Genomic DNA, 20,522 nt, shown 5'->3' on the forward strand with positions numbered 1-20,522 from the left:
GAAGGGAAAGGAAGGTGTGGTTGAGTGGCGGAGTTTTTGCTTTCATTCTTTCAACGTTCACAGCCAAAGCAAAGGCCTTTGGGGATTGCCAGAGTCTCAGCCACCGTCCTGGAAATCAGCGGGGGAGGTGGGCCTGGAGGTGGCAAGTGAAATGTGGCTCAGGGGCCGTCATTGCCCCTTGCAGAAGGGGCTGCGGGGGAGGGAGAAAACCTGCGCCCGGTTCTGGGTAGGTGGCGACGCAGTGAACCCCGCTGAGACTGGGCTTTGCCCCGACAGTCGCTAGTGGCTGTGGGAAGGGTTGGGACCCTTCTCTGAGCGCAATGAACAGCCCACATCCGGCCCCTGCTGTGTCAACTCTGAGCGGCGTGGAGATGAAGTGGTTGCTCTCCCTTGCTCGGCCCACCGGGTGTCGTGGCCCGGGAGTCGGCCTGGAGAAGTCCCTGCTGCCCGGCGCCCAAAACAGGGGCGTGGGCTTACGCGACCCAGGGCGGCAGCCTCGGGCCATCCTCGAGTTGCCCTGCATCTTCCCGCTCAGTCAGCCCCAGATTGAGGCAGGCTTCTCTGTGCGGGTTTAAATGGGTAACTGTGACGTCTCGCCTCATTCACCCAAACCTCCAGTCTTCTCCCCCGCATATCCTCCTCCACCCACCTGGTTTCTCCCTAGACTGGTGTGCTCGTGTGTGCAACCAAAGGAGGGAGAGCGAGAGATCCACGAAGGGACAGGCTTGGAGTCGCTAGAGGGAGGTGTGGGACCAGCGAGGAGGGGGCTTCGCCAGGGAGGGGGTGCTGGGGCGGAGGGAGCAGCGGGAGGAGGCGCCAGGGGAGGAGACGGAGGCCTGGGGACGGCAGAAGAGGCTTCGCCTAAGCCGAGCGCTCTTTCTCTCGCCGCGCCGTCTTGAAGCCGCGCGGGCTCGTGAGCAGCGCGAGGCCGCCAAGGTGCCTCGCTTCCCCGGAGCCGCTGCTGCCCGCCGGAGGGAAGCCGGCCTCGGGTGCGCACGCTCGCCGGAGCCCCGGCGCGCCCCGCGCCTGAGCCTGCTGACAGCTGCCGCTGGGCTCAGGCTGTCCGCTCTGGGCTCCGCGGCCTCGGCCCCGCTGCACTCCACCTCCGCCCCCTCGGACTCCCTCCCCTCTGCTTCTACCCCTCCTGCTCCAGTGCGGATCGTTTCGCAACTGCTTGCCACTCGCCCCGTGCCCGGCTGTTTTTCCATTTCCCGGCCCCCTCTTCTTGAGTACTTTACCCCCTGCATTTGGGGACAGGGACTGGAAAAGGGGCGGGTGGAGCGTCCAGTGGAGAAGAAGGAAGCGAGGCCCGCAGGAGGAGGAGGATCGGCGGACCGTGGGGAGGAGACCCCACGCCACCCTTTCTGGTCATCTCCCCTCCCGCCCCGCCCCGCCCCTGCGCACACTCCTTCGCGGGCGAGCTACTTTCGGACCAGGAAAGTAAGGGCCGCCCTGGGTGACAGCGCCGCGGGGCCAGTCCCGGGGTTAGCCGCGCGTCTGCTCGCTTCTGGTCCGTCGCGCTCCCAGCCAGGGCACACAGCCCGGACCGAGGATGGCTTCGACCACAACCTGCACCAGGTTCACGGACGAGTATCAGCTTTTCGAGGAGCTTGGAAAGTAAGCACTTTTGCCCGGCATCCGCATATCCCCTTTCCAGCTGAGGGCGGGTCGCGTTGCCCCCGACCCACCGGCCTCCGTCTTGGGGCGAGGGAGTTTGGGAGAGGAGTGGGAGGAGGGCCCCTGGTTTGTCAGCTCTGGGGAAGGTGCTGTCTTAATAAGGGGAGGGAGCACAGAAGGGGTAGGACCCTTACCCCAACTGTGGCTCATTTTGGTGGTCCCTAGCCCACCTTCTCCCGGTCCCCCACCCTCCTGCACTGAGAGACTTAGTGAATTTACGATCTCTGCAGTTGTAGCTGTCATCCTGAGAAGTGTGCGCGCGCGCCTGTGTGTAATGTGTGTTTGGAGAGGAAATTAGAACCCATGTAAAATGCAACATAGATCATGTTTTCTGTAAATAGAGATGCCTCCTGGTTAGCCGGCGTGTCGGCCGTATGACCCACGTACTGATGAGAACTCACAGCCTTAGACGGTGCCATATTTATTGATGCCGAAAGTTCAACTTGGCATAGAGTCTATTTCGCATCCAGTAGTTCTGTCCAGGAAAAGGGCCACCCAACAGAACCCAACCCCTTGCCCTATATCCAGTGTTATTCTTTGCACCAGATTACCGCTCACCATCAGTCTTCCTAGGATTTACGTGTGCATCTTTGCGTTCTCTGGGAGGATTTATTTACACAGGCAGCGGAAAAGCCCTCTGGAGACTGAGAGCGCTCTTAAGAGTAGCCTAGCATTGTGTAAAACCACCTCCTTCACCCGACTGGCAGAACTACTTGGAGATGTTAGGGCAGGAGGCAGAAGACCTACTGAGGACTTATGCAAAGGGACCTAGGGGCCGAGCCGTGAATGCTGATTTTCGTAGCATCGAACCCAAACCCAATTCCTCTTTCACTAGTTTCGACTGTTACTTTTATGAAAGGAGTGCGTTTATATGTATGTTGTTGGTTTATACTGTAATTAAAGGAAAGGTAAATATTTTTAAAAGTAATAAAAATTACATATGTATATATTGTCTGGTGTTAAAACATGGAGAATATGTCGGAAGAGCAGCTTAATTCAAATCTCTCCCCTCCCCCAGTCCAAAACAAGGCATAGAGAAATCACCATACCAGGATTTGTTAAACCACACTAATGTGCTCAAGATTTATATTTTAATGAAAATAATCGTTATGTTTACTTACTTGGAACCACATTAATTTTTTGTTTCCTACCAAAATAAGTAGGCAGCAGATTTTTTGCTGCTCCTCGTATGCTCTGTTCTGTGCAGGGTTTTTCTCAGAGCATTTGGTGCTTTGAGTGTGAACTGTAAAATGTTTTCAAATTTCTTGTGCAAACAAGAGCGGTCATAATTGGCAGTTCCTTTCATTTTGTTGATAATAATGTGTGCTCCCAGTTAAATAACATTTACTTTTATTCTTCAACATTAAAGAAAGTGTGAGTTTCCAGGAAGAATTGTTCATTTACTGGATATTACTGTACTTCACTGGCAATCCACTAAAATCAATAAAAATGCTCAGATTTTATAAATTTTTTAATGAAATATTATATCTGTTATATTAATAACCTGCTAATTATTGGTTTCCAGGGGGGCATTCTCAGTGGTGAGAAGATGTATGAAAATTCCTACTGGACAAGAATATGCTGCCAAAATTATCAACACCAAAAAGCTTTCTGCTAGGGGTGGGTATTTTCAACCACATATATTGGTTAATTTTGTATTTGTCATGTTGAATATAGGTTCTGTTGTATGTAAATATATCATGTAGTTATAACTGAATTTTAGACTTAGGTATCATATTACATATTGAGATGATTTTCTTCCTGAATGCTTCTTGGTCTGTACAGCTTAAAAATAAATGGAAAGATATAATTATTATTTGATACATTGCTATTAAAATTCTATCTGTCCTATGAGCAATAGCATGAATAACTATATTTTAAAGCAAATAAATGTCAGGTGCATTTTGCTTATCGTTTAAGTCTAAAATAACTTTTAGACCATGAAATGGAAAAATATAAGTCTCACAACTGTCATAATTCCCTTTTGCTTTTGAGAGGAAAATAGGTCATAGCTCAGTTGAATCATATATTTCAATTGTAGTTACACTTGAACTTAATTCATCAAGGTATATTTAACAGTAATAGCTTCGGTAAGAAAAAAATTTATGATTGCTATATTCTAGGAAGTTTAGTTTTATTTTGATGTTTCTGTGTGCAGCTCAGACCTTGGTCTTCGCGTTAAGGCTTCACACAGACTCATGTAATGTATTTTACACATGTAGTTTATAGCTACAGAGATAATTCATACTCGTAAAATAGCTGTTGACATAACCAAAAAACTTGGAGGGCTCTCACTGCATTCTTTTTATTTAGTTGAACTCATGCAAAAGTACTTATGCTGAAATGTTAGGAATTCCAATTATTGTGGGCACGTGTCTGAGGTATTTCCATGGGAATTTATGGTTTGATGAAATAAAAATGAAATGAAAATGAACAAAATACCATAGTGTAAGCTCATCTCCGTGACCTGGTTTATTTTAAGTAATGAGAGAAGAAATTCCATTAGGTTTAGTTTTCCTCATTTAATATGTCTTTTCAAAAGTGCTTCTTACCAAAATCCTGGCATCATTGCTTTTGGTCTCTGCCATGATTAGTTTTTCCATATTTATTGCAAATTCTACTTTTAACATGCACTTTAGGTTTAGGTTGGTATTTTAGTTTATCCATTCACATGGGATGTTTTAATTTCCTTCATCTGATTTTGACATGATTCTGAGAAAGATCTATAAAGTAACCAGCACCATAGAATCATGGTATGAAAACTAATGACAAGAATATTATGTTAATTATGTTCTCTTAGTCTCTACTCCACAGGAAGGTTTTAACAATGAAAAGGAATTGCTAAACTATAAGTGACATTTTAATTAAAAAAAATGAAAATGTGTAGTTAGAATCTTTCAGTGCTTCTCTTATTTCCTTCTGTGTGCTAGATACTTTTGGCTGTGGTGGGGGTATCATTTCTTTTGAAAGCATTACAATACCTATTCCAAGATTTTTGGTGGTGTTTCTTTCAAAACAAATCAATGTAGTGCTTCACTTTTACTAACTTTCTTAATTAGAGCCATCCCTCTTCACTAGTCTGAATTTGTCCTCCCTAAATCAGAATAACAAATATACTTAGCCCTGATCACATACATTTCACTCTCTTTTCCCTTCAATCTTTGGAAAAGAAGCCTTCTTTGGCCTGATGGAATCTTTTCTCCTTGCTACTTCACCATTGTTCCTTACTTGCTCATATTCTGCTTCAAAGAACTACCTACACGTCCCAAAGCTTTTTACCCCTTCTAGATGTAATGATTTTAATTATTCTACTTAGGAAAAGGAACGAGGGTGAAGAGTTAGGAGACATTATTCTTGCCCATTCTCTGCAATGTTTTTTCCTTGTGACTTTGGGTAAGTTTCTTAACCTGTTGTATGTTAACCTACCTAAGAGTGAGCTGGTGGTGAAGAACATTATTAATGCTGCAACCAGAAGCTCTGAGTTTAACTTCTGCTGCCCATACCTACTGGCTGTGTGATCTTGAGCACGTTAACTTGTTTCTCTGAGCCTCAGTTTCTTCATCTGTAAAATAGGAGTAATAACAGAACCCTTCCTCATAGGGTTTTGTGTGGAGTGAATGAATTAACATAGCATAGAACAACAGCACCTGTCCCACTATATGCAGTCAATGAATATTATCTGCTATTATTATCTAATAAAGTTGTCATAATGATCAAATTAGATTACTTTTATGAAAGAACTTATAAATCCAGTGGCAGCCTTGATTTAGCTGTGAGAACTACGTTTGAATCTTCGCTCTACTACTTAGGCATAAATTTGGTTTCGTCTCTTTCCTTTTCTGGATATCAGGTTCTTCACCAGTAAAACGGGAAATCATACTCATGGAGTCTCATGGGGTGTTCTGAGGATTCAGGAAATTCAATGAGAATCACTTCTTAAACTGCAAAGTATTGTGTCAATTTTACCTCTTATTATTGTTCTCCTGAAAAATTACAGAACTTTTCCTTCAAAATGGTCAACAATTTTATTTTATGTTGTCACACTAATCAGAGCTGGTTGTAGAATATTTGTGCCTTTGAATGAATACATTTGTTTAATTTGTACTCATATTGAATTATAAACTCTTGAAGAAAAAAATACTATGCTTTCATTTTTGATATAACATTCCACAGAATTGAGAGCATAGAAGGGGCTCAGTACAGAGTAATGAGAATCAAATGTGGTTGTTAAATGACTTGTAAGAGTTAAGTACTTAATTTACTCCTAACAACAAGCAAATACTGAAAATAAATCCGTGAAGTAGTATATTAAGAGGATATATCTTAACGTATGAATTCTTTTAATAACACTCATTTCAGAGAAAGTAATGATACAAATCATTTTTGCAGAAAAATTTTTAAAATAATATATTCAAAGGTAAATGTAGAAAGAATTGCAAAATAGTATGCTTGTTTTTTCTAAGGTACTGATTTTTGAGAGTTGCATATGGAAGCTTTTGTGTAGCATACTTTTTTTGTGCAAATTTTTGTTTGTATTTGAAATTCCATGACTCTGTATACCCAAGCCTTTAGTCTATTTGTTTTAAAGACCAGGCAGGTCCTCCAACTCCACTAATGTTCTTTAAATATAACATTACAACTGAAAAAGAAAGGGCTATTGTTAATAAATCTAAGACCATGAGGGAATTGCCAAAAATTTGGCTACATTCCTACATAAATTTGCACATCCAACTATACTGTCAACCAGGCATTTTTCTGTGCCTGGATTTTAATGGATTTCCAGCAGACAGTTTCAGTTGTATTTCCTCTCAGCTGTTAGTCATACATACCATATTTGGGGAACTCCGAGTCAATTGAAGAATTTCTTACCTTTTGTGTTAGCATGTGCATGCATAGAACATTCATTATACTGAGCATGTAGATGAATACACTCATATATAATTTGGCTTATTTTGAAAATAAAAAGTAGTATGGAAGCATCTCAAGCATCTTATATTTTATATGTAATTTCTGTCTTCTAAAAAGTTTTTGTTAGATGGGCATTGAGGGCATACTTAGTAAATGTTGAATAGTGATAATAGAATTTTTGCCTTATATTTTCACCATGAGAATTAGAAATTACACCATTTTAATCCCAAACACAGTTAGGTTAGTACTTAACAAAAGCCAATTTTTTTCTGCTGCTTTGATATTCTGTTTATTGATACATGTTTAGAACTATACACTGTTATCAAATTATATAAAGTCCAAGAAGAGCTGTGACTGCAGTTCAGAATCCAGTGGACTGATGGTTCTGATGGCACATATCTTTAGAAATAGTACCTGTGATTTATTTTGCATTTCAAAGCCTCGTGGTGGTAAAATATTTTATGTGGAAGTAATGGCTTCTTGACATTCATCTCCCAGTGTATTTCTTGATCGTTAGAAACCATTTGACTGTTATATAGATTCTGATGTGTCACAGTCACTGTTTTTGTAAAATATAGTATAGGGTTAAAAAATAAGTTATTACAAGTATATTTTACCTCTACTCCATTGCTAAAGTTAAAAGGGATTTCATTTTATATTTCTGTAAAACTTCAGGCTTAATCAGTTAAGTCATTTTGATATTCTTTGATTTTACTAGTTTTATTAATTCCTAAATTGGTGATGTTGGTAGTACATAAATCAGGACTTTATAAAACCACTTGACCATGTATACAAAATTAGGCCTCATCTATAAAATCTTAATGTTTTGTGTGTGTGTGTGTGTGTGTGTATATATATATATATATATCCAGATATATATATCCCTAAGTAACCTTTTTTGATGTTATAAAAGGGATGTTAAAAACTAATTCTTGCTACTTGTATTTTTGGCATCCAGGCAGTCAAGAAAGTACCGTAATTTCTCAACTTCATGGTTACTTGTCTTGAATTGGAAGTAGAACTGAGACTATGTAGATGGATTAAGTTCTGATTATATATTATTGATTTGGCAAACTGGAACAATTTGGACAAATTAAAATTTGAAGGTTTCTTGGCAAGAACAATGTTTTAAGAAAAAAATTAGTAAATCATTTTTTATATTTGTACATGGAATCTCCACAACTCTTCAGTTATGGACCCAGGAGTGGCATGTGTCATCCTTATTATTTTGTATCCTTTACTTATGTTTAGTTGTATTTACATTCTTCTATAGGTCTTGATATTAAACATTCATTTTCTTCTTTCGTTGAATGAAAACATTACTGCTATTCAGAACTAGTTAGGTGATACAAATAATAAAAAAAAAGTGTATCCACACTTCCAGGAAATAATAGAATTCTTTTCTGTATTTCATTAAATGAAGAAAACTTAATAAAGAAAGTGGTTGTCAGGTGCCATACTGTGATATTAATAACTAGTGTAAACCTCTACCTGATTGTGTGAGAACTTTGTTTAGACAATTAGATTAATACTTCTCATTTCCATTGAAACGTTGAATAAACAATATAAAAATTAAAATTTAGCAGTACATCACCTTTTATGGATCTTTTTAATGGTAATAATCACGAATTACTAGAAATCTTATATGAACTGGGCTTTTCTTGGGCATCTAACTTTTTTGTTAACTAGAATTTTAATTTATTTTTAAAGTCTTTTCCTTGGGCTTATACTGAGTTTGACTCATAGTATTTATAGGGCTGGGTTGGTATATTTCTTAACATCAGTCTTCCCCATTTATTGGGGTGTAATGTATGCAGTGTTTTCATAAATCATTGGAAATTAATGATTATTTACATAGAGGCTGTGTTAAAGATTTTAAGTTACAATAGTATTTTTAGTAAACTGCACTGCAATGCATTAAATGGAGTATTAGCAATATTTTAACTCTAAAACATATCTTTATATTTCAAATCACTTTATAGATCATTAAACATATTCACATGTCTTTATTTTATGTGTTTATTTAATAAATATTAAATGATTTTAGTGGACAGTATTAGGAAAAACAAAGGCTATCTACCTAAATAGACATAATAGAAGACATAAATGGCACTACAATTCAAGCATGAATAAAGTACTATGGGCTTTTAAAGGAGGACAAGATTATTTCTGCCCAGGGAGATAAAGAAAGGCTTTCATATAGTATTGATTTAAAGAAATTCTGAAAGCTATAATGTCGATGGGGCTTAAGTACCACCCCACCCCCACTCAACCAAAAAAAAAAAGTCTAAATAAATGATTTGGGGAAGTTGCTCAAAGTAGTTTAAATATCTGATTATAACAAAATGTTATGTTATTCATATGGTAAATTTGTTGTAATTATCAGTATACAGTTATTTTTAGAATAAAATTATTTTAAATGAAGTAGGCTGTTTCTTAAGTGACAAAATTCCTCTAATTCCAGTTGAGAGAGATTTAGCAATACTTAAGGAGAAATCATAGACCTTTCATCTGCCATAACTTCTCTTACTCTAGCACAGGGAAATTGGTAGGTTTGAAGAGGAGAGAGGGCAGCTTTTTTGTTAAGTTTGTTTGGTTTTGTTTTTAAATCTCTTAACTATCATTGTAATTACACACAATGACACAATGACATCATTGATTTTTTTAGTTACCTGACCCCCTTTTCTGGTGTTACAGTCTCACTTTAACTCCTTAGAACTATGTTTATTACTACCAAAATCAATAATGCCATCTTCATCATTAATAATAATTTAGAAAAATATAAATATTAATAGCCATTATTTGAAGAGCCCCTTCTATGAGACAATAGGTATATATTTACAAGATAGTTTGTTTTATTTAATCCACACTGCAGCCTCCTAGAACAATATTATGTCCATTTTAAAAAAGTATACTGAGGCTCTTGTATAAGGCCTCAAAATTAGTAAGTGCTAAGAGTCAGGATTTCAATCTGGTTTTCTCTGACTGTAAATTCTGACTCTTTCCACTGTCACCTCCTGTTAATTGCTGTTAGAGAGAACTTATCTTAACTTCTCTGTATTTACCTGTGTGTGCTTAACTGATCTTACAGACTTCAGAGTCCTTCATACAAAGCACTATGCCTTACATTTTATCTTCCCATTGCAGTGTGGGGAATTGAGTATTTCTTTGGGAAAATACATTTAGAGTTCCAACCTGTGAGAGAAGATAGTCTTTTAAATGCTACTGTAACAAGATCAAAGTGAAGTTTCAGACAGTCCCTCCATGCTGTCTTCTGGAAGGAAAACAATATAGTGAAAAATGTTATTATTATAAAATGGTAGGAAAATGGTTAAAGAGGAGTTCAGTGTTTTGGTAAACTTGATTCATTAACTGATTAAAAATATCTCACTATACAGTAAGTTTCTAGGATTACTTCTTCTAAATGATTCAGTTGTCACTGCAAACAAAAACTCAGCCCTTAACCGAAGCCCAGAGAAACCTACTCAGAAAGCTGTTCTACTCTTCTGGTTCATCTTGTTTAACCAGTGAACAATGGAAGACAAATTTTTGTTGTTTTGTAGTTTCCTTTTGAACAACATTGTTGTATGTAGCAAATTCTTTTTTTTTTTTTTTTTTTTTTGAGACGGAGTCTTCGCTCTGTCACCCAGGCTGGAGTGCAGTGGCGCAATCTCGGCTCACTGCAAGCTCCGCCTCCCAGGTTCACACCATTCTCCTGCCTCAGCCTCTCCGAGTAGCTGGGACTACAGGCGTCCGCCACCATGCCCGGCTAATTTTTTGTATTTTTAGTAGAGACGGGGTTTCATTGTGGTCTCGATCTCCTGACCTCGTGATCCGCCCGCCTCGGCTTCCCAAAGTGCTGGGATTACAAGCGTGAGCCACCGCGCCCATATGTAGCAAATTCTTACAAAAATGTGGCAATTTAAAGAAAAATATAAAATTGTCAAGTTCTATATTTGTTGGAAAAATAACTTAGGTGCAGCAAGTAGTATAAAGGTACACAGAAAGCATTGTGATATAATATTTATATACAGTTAATTGTTTTACAATAGGTTTCCTATTTTCCTTTAGTTAGATTGATTACATAGGAATGTTAAAAGTTTTATTGCATATAATTTGATATATATAATCATATCATATATATTTAATTTTATAACAATAAGCACCCAATAAGCCTCCACTCAATAATTAGAACATTCTCCCTACTTTTGAAGCTACCTGTGTGCTTTTTGTTGATCCCTATCCTTTGTATCTCCCCAAGAGCTAATCACTATCCCTAACGTTTTTAGGAGAGAAACCTCTTTTTATTTCTTCATACCCTGGGGTTTTTTAATTAACTGGCTGATCTCAGTGGGCCAGTCAGTCATTCATGGAATAAATATATGTAGCCATTTTCTAGGTAAATTGTATTTTATTTTATTTTGTGTGGTATATGTGTAAACTCATGGAATAAAATGCATTACTTCTCATATATTAGTATATAAATTTACCCTCTCTCTTAAATATAGGCAATGCTTAATTTATTTGGAATTTTTTTAGTAACAAGAAATTATTTTCTTCCTATGTCTGATAAAATTTTTTTTAAATTATTTATTTATTTATTTATTTTGAGACAGAGTCTCGCTCTGTCACCCAACTGGAGTGCAGTGGTGCTATCTCAGCTCACTGCAACCTCCGCCTCCCAGGTTCAAGCGATTCTCCTGCCTCAGCCTCCTGAGTAGCTGGGATTACAGGTGCGTGCCACCACGCCTGGCTAATTTTTGCATTTTTTGTAGCGGCGGGATTTCACCATGTTGGTCAGGCTGGTCTTGAACACCGGACCTTGTGATCCACCCACTTAGGCCTTCCAAAGTGCTGGGATTACAGGCGTGAGCCGCTGCACCTGGCCGAAATTTTATTAATGATAGTGTATACACATTGAAATAAAGCATGAATAACTTATATAAAAGTAACTTATTAAATGTAAATATAGTAAGTGGAAATTTATCAAAATTTTCTATTTTATAAAGAAATTGTGGATAGTTGATATATGCCATATTATGCTATTAGTGTTTAAATTAAAATTTGATGTTTTGTTGAGGAAATAAGTACTTTTGCATTTTTCTGAGGCAATGTTCTAGATAATTTGAATTTCTGCTGAGGGTTATTTGTTAGTAATACAGCCCCAAACTCGGCATATTCCCAGTAGACTCATCAACTTTCCCCCTCTGTGAATGGCACAATAATTTTCCTAAGCTTTCAAGCATGCCTGATTTTTTTCTTATCCCATCTCAACACCTTTTTCATTTCTTCCTTTTCACCATGCCAATTTGAACTCTCTTTTCTTTTTGCTTCAACTCTTCGTTTTGTGTTTTGAGACACAGTTTCTATGTTACCCAGGCTGTAGTGCATTTGTGAGAACCTAGCTTACTGCAGCCTCCAATGCCTGGGCTCAAGTGATCCTCCTGCCTCAGCCTCCTGAGTAGCTGGAACTACAGTCATATGGCACCATGCCCAAGTAGTTGTTTGTTTTTATTTTTTGTAAAGATAGAGTGTCTCTGTGTTCCCCAGGCTGGTTGGTCTTGAACTCCTGGCTGTAAGGCAATCCCCCTATCTCAGGCTCTCAAAGTCCTGGGATTACAGGCGTGAGCTACTCACTGTGCCTGGCTGCTTCAACTCTTTTAGATAGCCTCCTAAATGGGTTTGGTAGATAATAGGTGCACATTTTTTATTCGTTTATTCAGCTCATCATTAGATCTTTTAGCACTCGCTTTGCTGGGCAACTTGATAAGTTTTAGAGATACAGAGGTGAAAGACAGACATTCCTTCCTCAAGTATTTCCTAGCCTATGAGTGTGGATGGCAGCCTGGCATTTAGTAGAGTGAAAGGGCTGTGATAGACGCGTGCACAGGGCCTTTGAGAGCATGCAGAGACAGGCTCGGGGAGGTTGTTGTCACAGATTTCCTGAAAAGATTGATGTGTGAGGTCGTGTTTTGAATAAATTAGGTGAGCCTGCTAGAGAAGGGAGTAAGCAATCTGTTCACAGGGAAGGAGAAAGTTCCTGCTCCATCTTCCTGATGGAGTGAGTACACCTGGTACTGTTGCAGTACTCTCTCCTTTAAGATCCAGTGCAGGTCCTGCCTCCTCCATGGTCTCTAACTTCTTCCCCCACCTCTCCTTACTTTCTCTAGCCAGAGAGATTGTTGTCTGCTTCTTTGTCCTTTGAATAGATATTTCATATCTTATGGAGCTTGCCAGATTTCTCCCCTTGTATTGCAGTCATACATGTTGTGGCCTTCAGGCATTTTGTGACATTTCTTAGTTTATCTTTCAGTCTGCGCCTGGCACAGTAGTTAATATTGCAGATATTTGTAAATGTTTGTTGGATAAGTGGACAAATAATTGCATGACCAAATAAGATTCTGTGTCTTGAAATAGACATGCTTCAAAGAGAAACTTATGACTGGCAAAGTAAATGAAAATTGACTAAGACTTCATGTCAAATAACATACAGTAACTCTATAAATTAATTTCTAATTCACAAATTATTTCATAAGTTCTGTCATGACAAATTCTGCTTTATTGGAAAGAGTTTTGTATAATTCAGCATTTTCTTTTTGAGCAACTACTTGCAAATTCTTATTGCTGCTCTTTTTTTAAACCATGTATTATAAAGTGGCTCATTAATGAGGGCTAACATTTTCATGGTTTGTGTGTCCATCAGCACCACTTTAATAATTCCAGTCTCATGTCATGATTAAATTATTTTAACATGTTTGAGTTTAAAAAAATTTTGATCCATTCTACAGAGGTATCTGATTACTTTTTCATTTATTTTTTGACAAAGCTCATCTTTAAGCAGTATGGTGATACTTTATAGAATTTTAGATATACATATCATGGATGTTATTAGCTTAGAGGATATTTGATTTTTTTAGTAAAGGCAGTTAGAGGCCAGCTGTTTCAACTGCTGTGTCTGTCAGTTGAGAAATTTGGTGAGGGAGAGTGTACTTGTTTCTGTATTGGAAGGTCCTTTAAACAGAATGCATGTTGAAAAGCACTTACTTATGTTCCCTCCTCAAGGAAATTTCTTGTGTGATATGTTGCAAGACACTGGGCGGGCGGGGGCAGGGGGTGGTGGTTCGTAATTCTATAGCTTTACAATGCTAATATATATACTAAATTAGAGACATCTTTCTAATATCTATTCTAATATATTTCATATTATATATTACATTCTGTTTATAGCTATTACATATGAGAAAATATTCTTTTCATAAAAGTATTCCTATCATATTTTTAAATGATGACTTACAGCCTTTAATCATAGTGGGAATAGTGATTTGGGGAGTTAGTTCAGGTGTACATTTTGGCAGTTTTGTAGAAATTGTATCCATGATGAATATTTTATTACTTTGATAAAGTGAATTTTATATGCTTTAATACTAAATATTAATATTTGTTAGATATAGAGAGAATTACAAACTTCAGACATAACTCTGAAATAAATCTTTATTATAATTTTGTATAAATACATTTTAAAATAATCGTATCATAAAATATATATATTCTAATTACAGAATTTGGGGAAATACGGAAAAATAGAATGAGGGAAAGACACATTTGTAGTTCATTTCCCCCAAACAAGCACTGTTAACATTTTGTCACTTTCTTTTTCTTCAGAATACTGGACTAAAATATTACAATTTTGTGTCCTGCTTTTTTACTTAAAATTATAAAATTTCCCTATGTACTGCAAATCTTTTGAATTCTTAATAAGTGAATTATACTTCAGTAAGTGACTAGAACACCAATTAATTATTTTGGTATTCCTAGTAATTTTTTTTAATTTTTGCTTTTTGCCATGATGACTGGCACTATTATAAACATTCTTTTGTATAACTTTTTTATAGTTCTGATTAGTTTCTTAGGAAATATTCATAGAGTAGAATTAATGGGTTAGAGGATTAAATATCATCAAAATTATTCTTGCCTAATTACTTCCTGTAAATTTTGTATGTTTCCACCAATGACAAAGTATGCGAGCTAGAAATTGAATTTTAAGGAGCGTGATTCTAAATTTCAATTTCAATTTGATAAAAAATGCTTATTCACCATGTTCTGGTCCTCTGCTTTGTGCTGGATAAATGAAGGTGCAAAGGACAAAAGTCCCTCCTTTCAAGGTGAACAGATGTAAAGTCAAGTAAAATTACCATTCAGGTTGATAAATCTAACAATGGGAGTGTTTACTGGGTTCTGAGGTGTAGGGGATAACTGTTGGGTTGATGAGAGGTCAGGGAAAACCTCCTAGAGGAGCTGATGTTTGAACTGGGTTTCCAAAAGAATCAGTTTTGAACTGAGAGATAGGTAGGAAAAAAAACAAGTTCAAAGTATATGTTGAAAAAATACTCATGAGAAGCCAGAATATTGGAACATACCAATAAAGACTGAACTTGAGATAAGCACTTTCTAACTCTTGGTGATCGACTTATCAGGTATAGAGTTTCATGAAACATGCAAAAACGGGTGAAAAGAATGGGAGTTTTTTCTTCCAATGAATCATTAAGTATGGCAAGAGCTGTTGGAGGTTCTTAAATAAGGCAGATTGTAGAATTTTACAACACTGAGTTATTTGAAATGAACAGGTGATAAGAGAGGAATAATTAACCTCTTACCTACCTCATATTTTGTTTTAGTGAGCCTTGGGGCAATACAAAAAAATTAAGAGTGACTAAGTAGAAAATAAAGGACGGGAGGATAATTAGAATTTTTTTAAAAAAATCAGCTAGTACTTTAGAAGTGCAGTAGACAATCCAGTTTGTATTTATAAACAAGAAAATGTAGTTCCTATAGTTGCAATATGGAGTAATGACTTTAAAAAAAGTTCATAGGTTTCTGCTCAAATCCAAAACTAAGAGATCTAAAAATGGTACTGACATTATTAACTGCTTGAATGCCTATTGTCAAGAGTAGTGTTTGGCACCCACCACAGGTATTTATTGAATACATAAAGGAATAAAATGATTCCCAAATGATATCATCTTATGATTAATGAATACACATTTGAGGACCTAGAACTTTTAGCAGTAATATTTGCATACGCTCTTCCCAACTATTGAATGTTTTTTTTTTTTTAAAAAAGTTCAAAATTCTGTTAGATTAATTCTGTGATATAGTTCATAATTTGGCATAAGCTGGTAGTAGGGAAGTAGTCACTTCTTTATGCCCATGATTTAAATAATGAAACAGTCTTCCATTCACTTAGAAGACAACTTCGATTTAAATATTTAGTCTCCCTAGCAAGGCCCAGCCATGCAATTTTTTCCCTGTTTTTAGAAGAATTTTAGCAACAGTAAAAAAAATTAATATGTAAGATTTTGCTATTTTTATTAGTTTTGAGGACTGCTTGCCTTGTAGTTTAAAGGGGGTAAAAAGGATCATTGTTTTACTCAATGTATATATATATTATTAATGGTAGATTTTTTTTTTTTTTTGGTTGATGTAGGAACTTTGGGAGTAGAGCAGAAAGCCTATTGACTTCAAAAATAGTGCCTCAGGGTTGGTAGAATCATTAGAAAGCAGGTTGGGAAAAATCCTAATTCCAGACCTCAAGTCGAATTTTAGTATCAGAGTCACTCCTGTTCCTTAAATGTAGATCTCCTGATTTCAGGCCATTTTTCATTCTAATAGAATTAGAGAAAGAAAAATAAAAGCTGTCAACGAGAACTGTTTACCTCCTATAGATAGGATTGAGACCTACTTTTCTGTAACTTTTGAAGTTATTTTTGGGAAAAATTTCCTTGGGTTGACTTTGCCCCCTTCACCCAATGCATCTGTGTGACCAGGAAAAGGGAAAACAAGATTTAATTGTTAACTTTTAAAAAGTCCGTTTGAAAGAAACAAACATATGCTGTCTTGTATTGACAGAGAACCAATTATTGGGTTACCTGCAACACTGTATCCTCCATTTAGTGCTGATAATCATAATGTCCATAATCTCCCAATAACATAAAATAATAAAGAGGCTCTGAGGCATGAACAGGGGTGGCTAAAGGATCATTGAGGTCACTTTTAAAATAATAATGATTTATAGAAATTGAGTTAATATTTGTTGACCTTCTACAAACTTTAAAACAGATAGAAGGTTTTAAGGTATATGTTTTGAAATAATCCAAACCAAATAAATCTAAACTTAGAAATACCAGTATTAGAGATATACAGTGAACACACACACAAGGTCAATTTTAAAAATAGCACTTAGCTTTGAGAGGATAATTTCTCCTTCACCCTGAATGCAAATAATTTATTCAGCCCTTCTATAACAAGCTTAGGGGATAAAAGAGGGAAAGGGCGTGAGAAATGAGTCTTTGGAAAATTATTGTAACTCACACTAATGCTTATTTAGCATCTTTCATTCAAAGACCTTCAGACATTTCCTAATTGAGTTCTGTAGTACTTCTGGAGTGTGGGTAAGGGACATTCAGAGACTCCTGTGCCCACTGCTGTAAGGCCTGCCATCCCTGTGTGGCATGTTGCAGCTGTTTTGTAGGGTACATCATATTCCTTCCTGGGCCAGAGAATGGAGGAGACAGTGTTATCTAGCTGAAATCCCAGAAGGATTAGGGGAACAGGAGTGAAGTACCTGGATTGGAATTTGCCCAGCTTTCTGGGTCAGAAATCCTATTCCTATAAAAATGTTCTATCTTTAAAACATTTTGTATCCTGCTTTATCCCCAAGAAAATAAACTCTACATCACTTATTTTCTGCAATTACCTTTGGGAGCTTAACATTAATATTGAGGAATGTGACAGCCTATATCTACTATTAATGAGGAAAGAAAGTGAGGATAGCATTTTATCTAAAAGATATTAGAAGAGAAAAACTATTTGTATTATGCTTGTCGAAAGTAAGTTGTGGGGGCATGAAGATGATAATATATGACCAGTTCCCACAAAAAACTTACAAACTGGTTTGATGAATAGGAGACACACATAGATAATTATGGAGAAGATATATATGTATCTTCAGTATCAGAAGAAAGTATTATGAGAATTCAGTGTAGCCTAGTGATGACATTTAATGGCAGAAGCAAGAAAGCTAACATTGAGGAAGCAGAAGTGGCAGTGCATAGAAGGAAGAAAGAAGGACAAAGACACAGGAATGCAGGAAAGTATCAGTGTTTAGGGAAGAACCAAAAATGTTTATTTGGGCAAAGAATAGACAATCTGGGAAATCAGGAAAGAAAAGGTTAAAAACACGTAAAGGTAGTTTACCAAATTGCGAATGTGCTCTTAAGTATACCAGAGACACATTAAAGAGAGCCTCTATGATGTTACTTGGTAGCAGTGAATGAATAGGATGGATTGGCCTAGAGTATGAGAGACACTGAGATTCTGAAACCTTAAGATAATAACAGATGTGGCAGGAGGACTGAAGTTTCAAAGCTGAGTCATGGGGAGAATTAGTTTTCATGTAACTAATTGAGAAGTGAGAATCAAGAACTGATTTTGATGAGGGAAGATGATTAATTGATATGTATTTGAGGTATACGCAATATATTCACATTGACTTATCAAAAAGACCTTTGAAAATTGGGTGTGGTCCTTAAGAAAGTGCCTCTGGAGAACACGCAATGTACTGTATAGGTTACCAGCATTGGCTATGAAATCAGATTGCCAAGATTCAAGAAGTGGCTCTACCACTTCCAAGTTCTTGTGACCTTCCCAAGCCTTGGTTTTCTTATCTGTAAAACTGTGATAATCAATTTTGCGGCTATGATAATCAGTTTTGTGATTTATTTGCACCGAGAAGATAGTAGAAGCTATGCTAGTGGATAAGATAACAATGGAGAGTATAGAAAGGAAAGAAAAGAGGGCCTAGGATAGTGGTGTAGGGAAATACTGCATTTTAATGGATGAAAAGAGGGCTAGTTTCGGATAAATGGAAGGATATGGCAGAAAGGTATGAAGGAAATTAGGATAATGCAGTGATTTGAATTCTGAGGGAGGGAATTTTTGCAAAGGAGGGGTGGCTAGTAATGTTCAGAATTGTAGAGAAGTAGAGAGAAATGAAGACTAAGAAAAGGCCTTGATGTCCCATATGGCAGAATTTCAATAGTGTTTAGGACAAGGTGACGAGGATTGGGTCATTAGACTGTTACTTGTTTTCATATGCTCAGAACCTCGCACACTGCATAAAATAAAATAGGTATTTAATGTTTGCTGAAGGATAAAGAATTAATGACTTTCTTGGGATTGAGGAACAAATGGAGATAACATGCAAAAGCTTGCTTGTTTAAGAAAATAGGGGGCTGGGCATGGTGGCTCACGCCTGTAATCCCAGCATTTTGGGAGGTCTAGGCGGGCGGATCGCGAGATGAGGAGATCCAGACCATCTGGCTAACACTGTGAAACCCCTTCTCTACTAAAAATACAAAAAATTAGCTGGGTATGGTGGCGGGCGCCTGTAGTCCCAGCTACTCAGGAGGCTAAGGCAGGAGAATGGCATGAACCCAGAAGGCGGAGCTTGCAGTGAGCCAAGATTGCGCCACTGCACTCCAGCCTGGGCGACAGAGTGAGACTCTATCTCAAAAAAAAAAAAAAAAAAAAAAAGTAGGGAAGATAAAAGAGAAAAAGAGAATTGGGAGTAATTCCAGGGAATAAACTTTGGGGATAAATAAAACCAAAGCTTATTTGAAAGAAGAGGAAAAAGACTAAGTAAGGAAGAGAAGGACTGATAATGCAAAGAAAGAGGGTGGTATTTATTGGGCACAGTTGAGGAGGTTGTGGGCATGAGTGAGAATAAGAGATTAGCTTGGGGAAAATGCATTCTTTTTCCTCAGCAGGCACCAAGAGTGAGAAAACAGCACATACCGAAAGGTTTTGAGGTGGAGAAGAGGACAGTTATAGTTCTGTTGAGAAGAAGAGAAATAGAAGTGGGGTTGAGAAGTTAGATGGTCTTTGGAGACTGTAGAAAGGAGACAACCAAAAACACTGTGCAGTAGTAGTAACAACCTGAATCATTAGCAGGTACAGGCCTTGAATCTAGCACCAAAGTGTCCAAAAATGGCTCCCAGAACCTATAGCTCAGCAAAGTGAGACTGCAGAGATTCTGGCATTTTTTAAAGATTTAAGGAGAAGAGGTATCTTTTGTTTACATTAATTTTTCTTAATTCACACGGCTAGTAATAATAGAGCAACTAGAATTTAAACCCAAACTAGCTAATAGCAAAATCCTTGATATTGTCATTCTATTATGTTCCTTCCAAGTTGCATCTAGCAGAGAGATGAGGTGAGGGAGGCAGTTAGAAAACAAAAAATTGAAAAGAAAATTTTATTCTCTAGGAATAACTGCCAGAATGATGTCATTTTGGAATGTTCAGTAGCATATTTCTTTTTCTACTTGAAAGTGAAACCTGGGAAATCTTTAATTTACAATCTAAGTTTCCCTTATTACTCTTCAATTTCATTCCATTTTTCTGCATAAACAAAGGACTCTACAGGCAGCTTTTGATGGCTCAGGGTTGTACATAGTTTTTATCAGTAGGAAAGTACTACTTATAGATAAAAATTATCATAGATCAGAAATAGGTAGTACATGCTATGAAAACATAAATTGGTTCATCCTGGATGTCATATTACCAAAGTTGAATATGGTTCATCATCATGAATATTCTATTTCTTGTGCCTTGCTTACATTCCTATCTATACGTCTCTGGTTTAGTAACTGTGACGATTGGGGCTTTTGGTTTGGTAAGTTTCCCCAAAAGCATTGGTATTCCTAATATCTTTTTTAAAAAGTCTGTCTCTTTTTAAAATTTGCTTTTCCAAGTTCACCACAAAGGTTTACTTTGCTCCCTGAGGAAAAAAAAAATGAACTCAATAATTGTTATTGAGGTAGATGTGATTAGAATGTGTTTGATGTTGTTTTTTTCTTTTTACATACAATGTTTTTTCCA

At 37.4% G+C, this 20,522-nt stretch overlaps 1 protein-coding gene across 41 annotated transcripts in view; it reads left to right on the top strand.

Annotated features, from left to right (window-relative positions):
* Positions 1 to 472: 472 nt before the first annotated feature.
* The window catches only part of CAMK2D (calcium/calmodulin dependent protein kinase II delta), a 319,411-nt gene continuing 299,361 nt past the window's right edge, over positions 473 to 20,522 (top strand). For 15 of the 41 annotated variants that reach the window (XM_055274760.2, XM_055274748.2, XM_055274756.2 and 12 more), the window contains exons 1-2: positions 1,414 to 1,617; positions 3,203 to 3,297. In XM_055274760.2, coding sequence (XP_055130735.1) covers positions 1,553 to 1,617; positions 3,203 to 3,297 — 160 coding nt within the window. In that variant the 5' untranslated portion in view covers positions 1,414 to 1,552. Of the gene's footprint in view, positions 1,618 to 3,202; positions 3,298 to 7,543; positions 8,418 to 20,522 lie in introns of those variants that run through there. The other 26 variants (XM_055274763.2, XM_055274750.2, XM_055274764.2 and 23 more) reach the window with 4 other exon arrangements.

The sequence above is a fragment of the Symphalangus syndactylus genome, chromosome 4, assembly GCF_028878055.3.
Source record: "Symphalangus syndactylus isolate Jambi chromosome 4, NHGRI_mSymSyn1-v2.1_pri, whole genome shotgun sequence".
NCBI classification, from domain to species: domain Eukaryota; kingdom Metazoa; phylum Chordata; class Mammalia; order Primates; family Hylobatidae; genus Symphalangus; species Symphalangus syndactylus.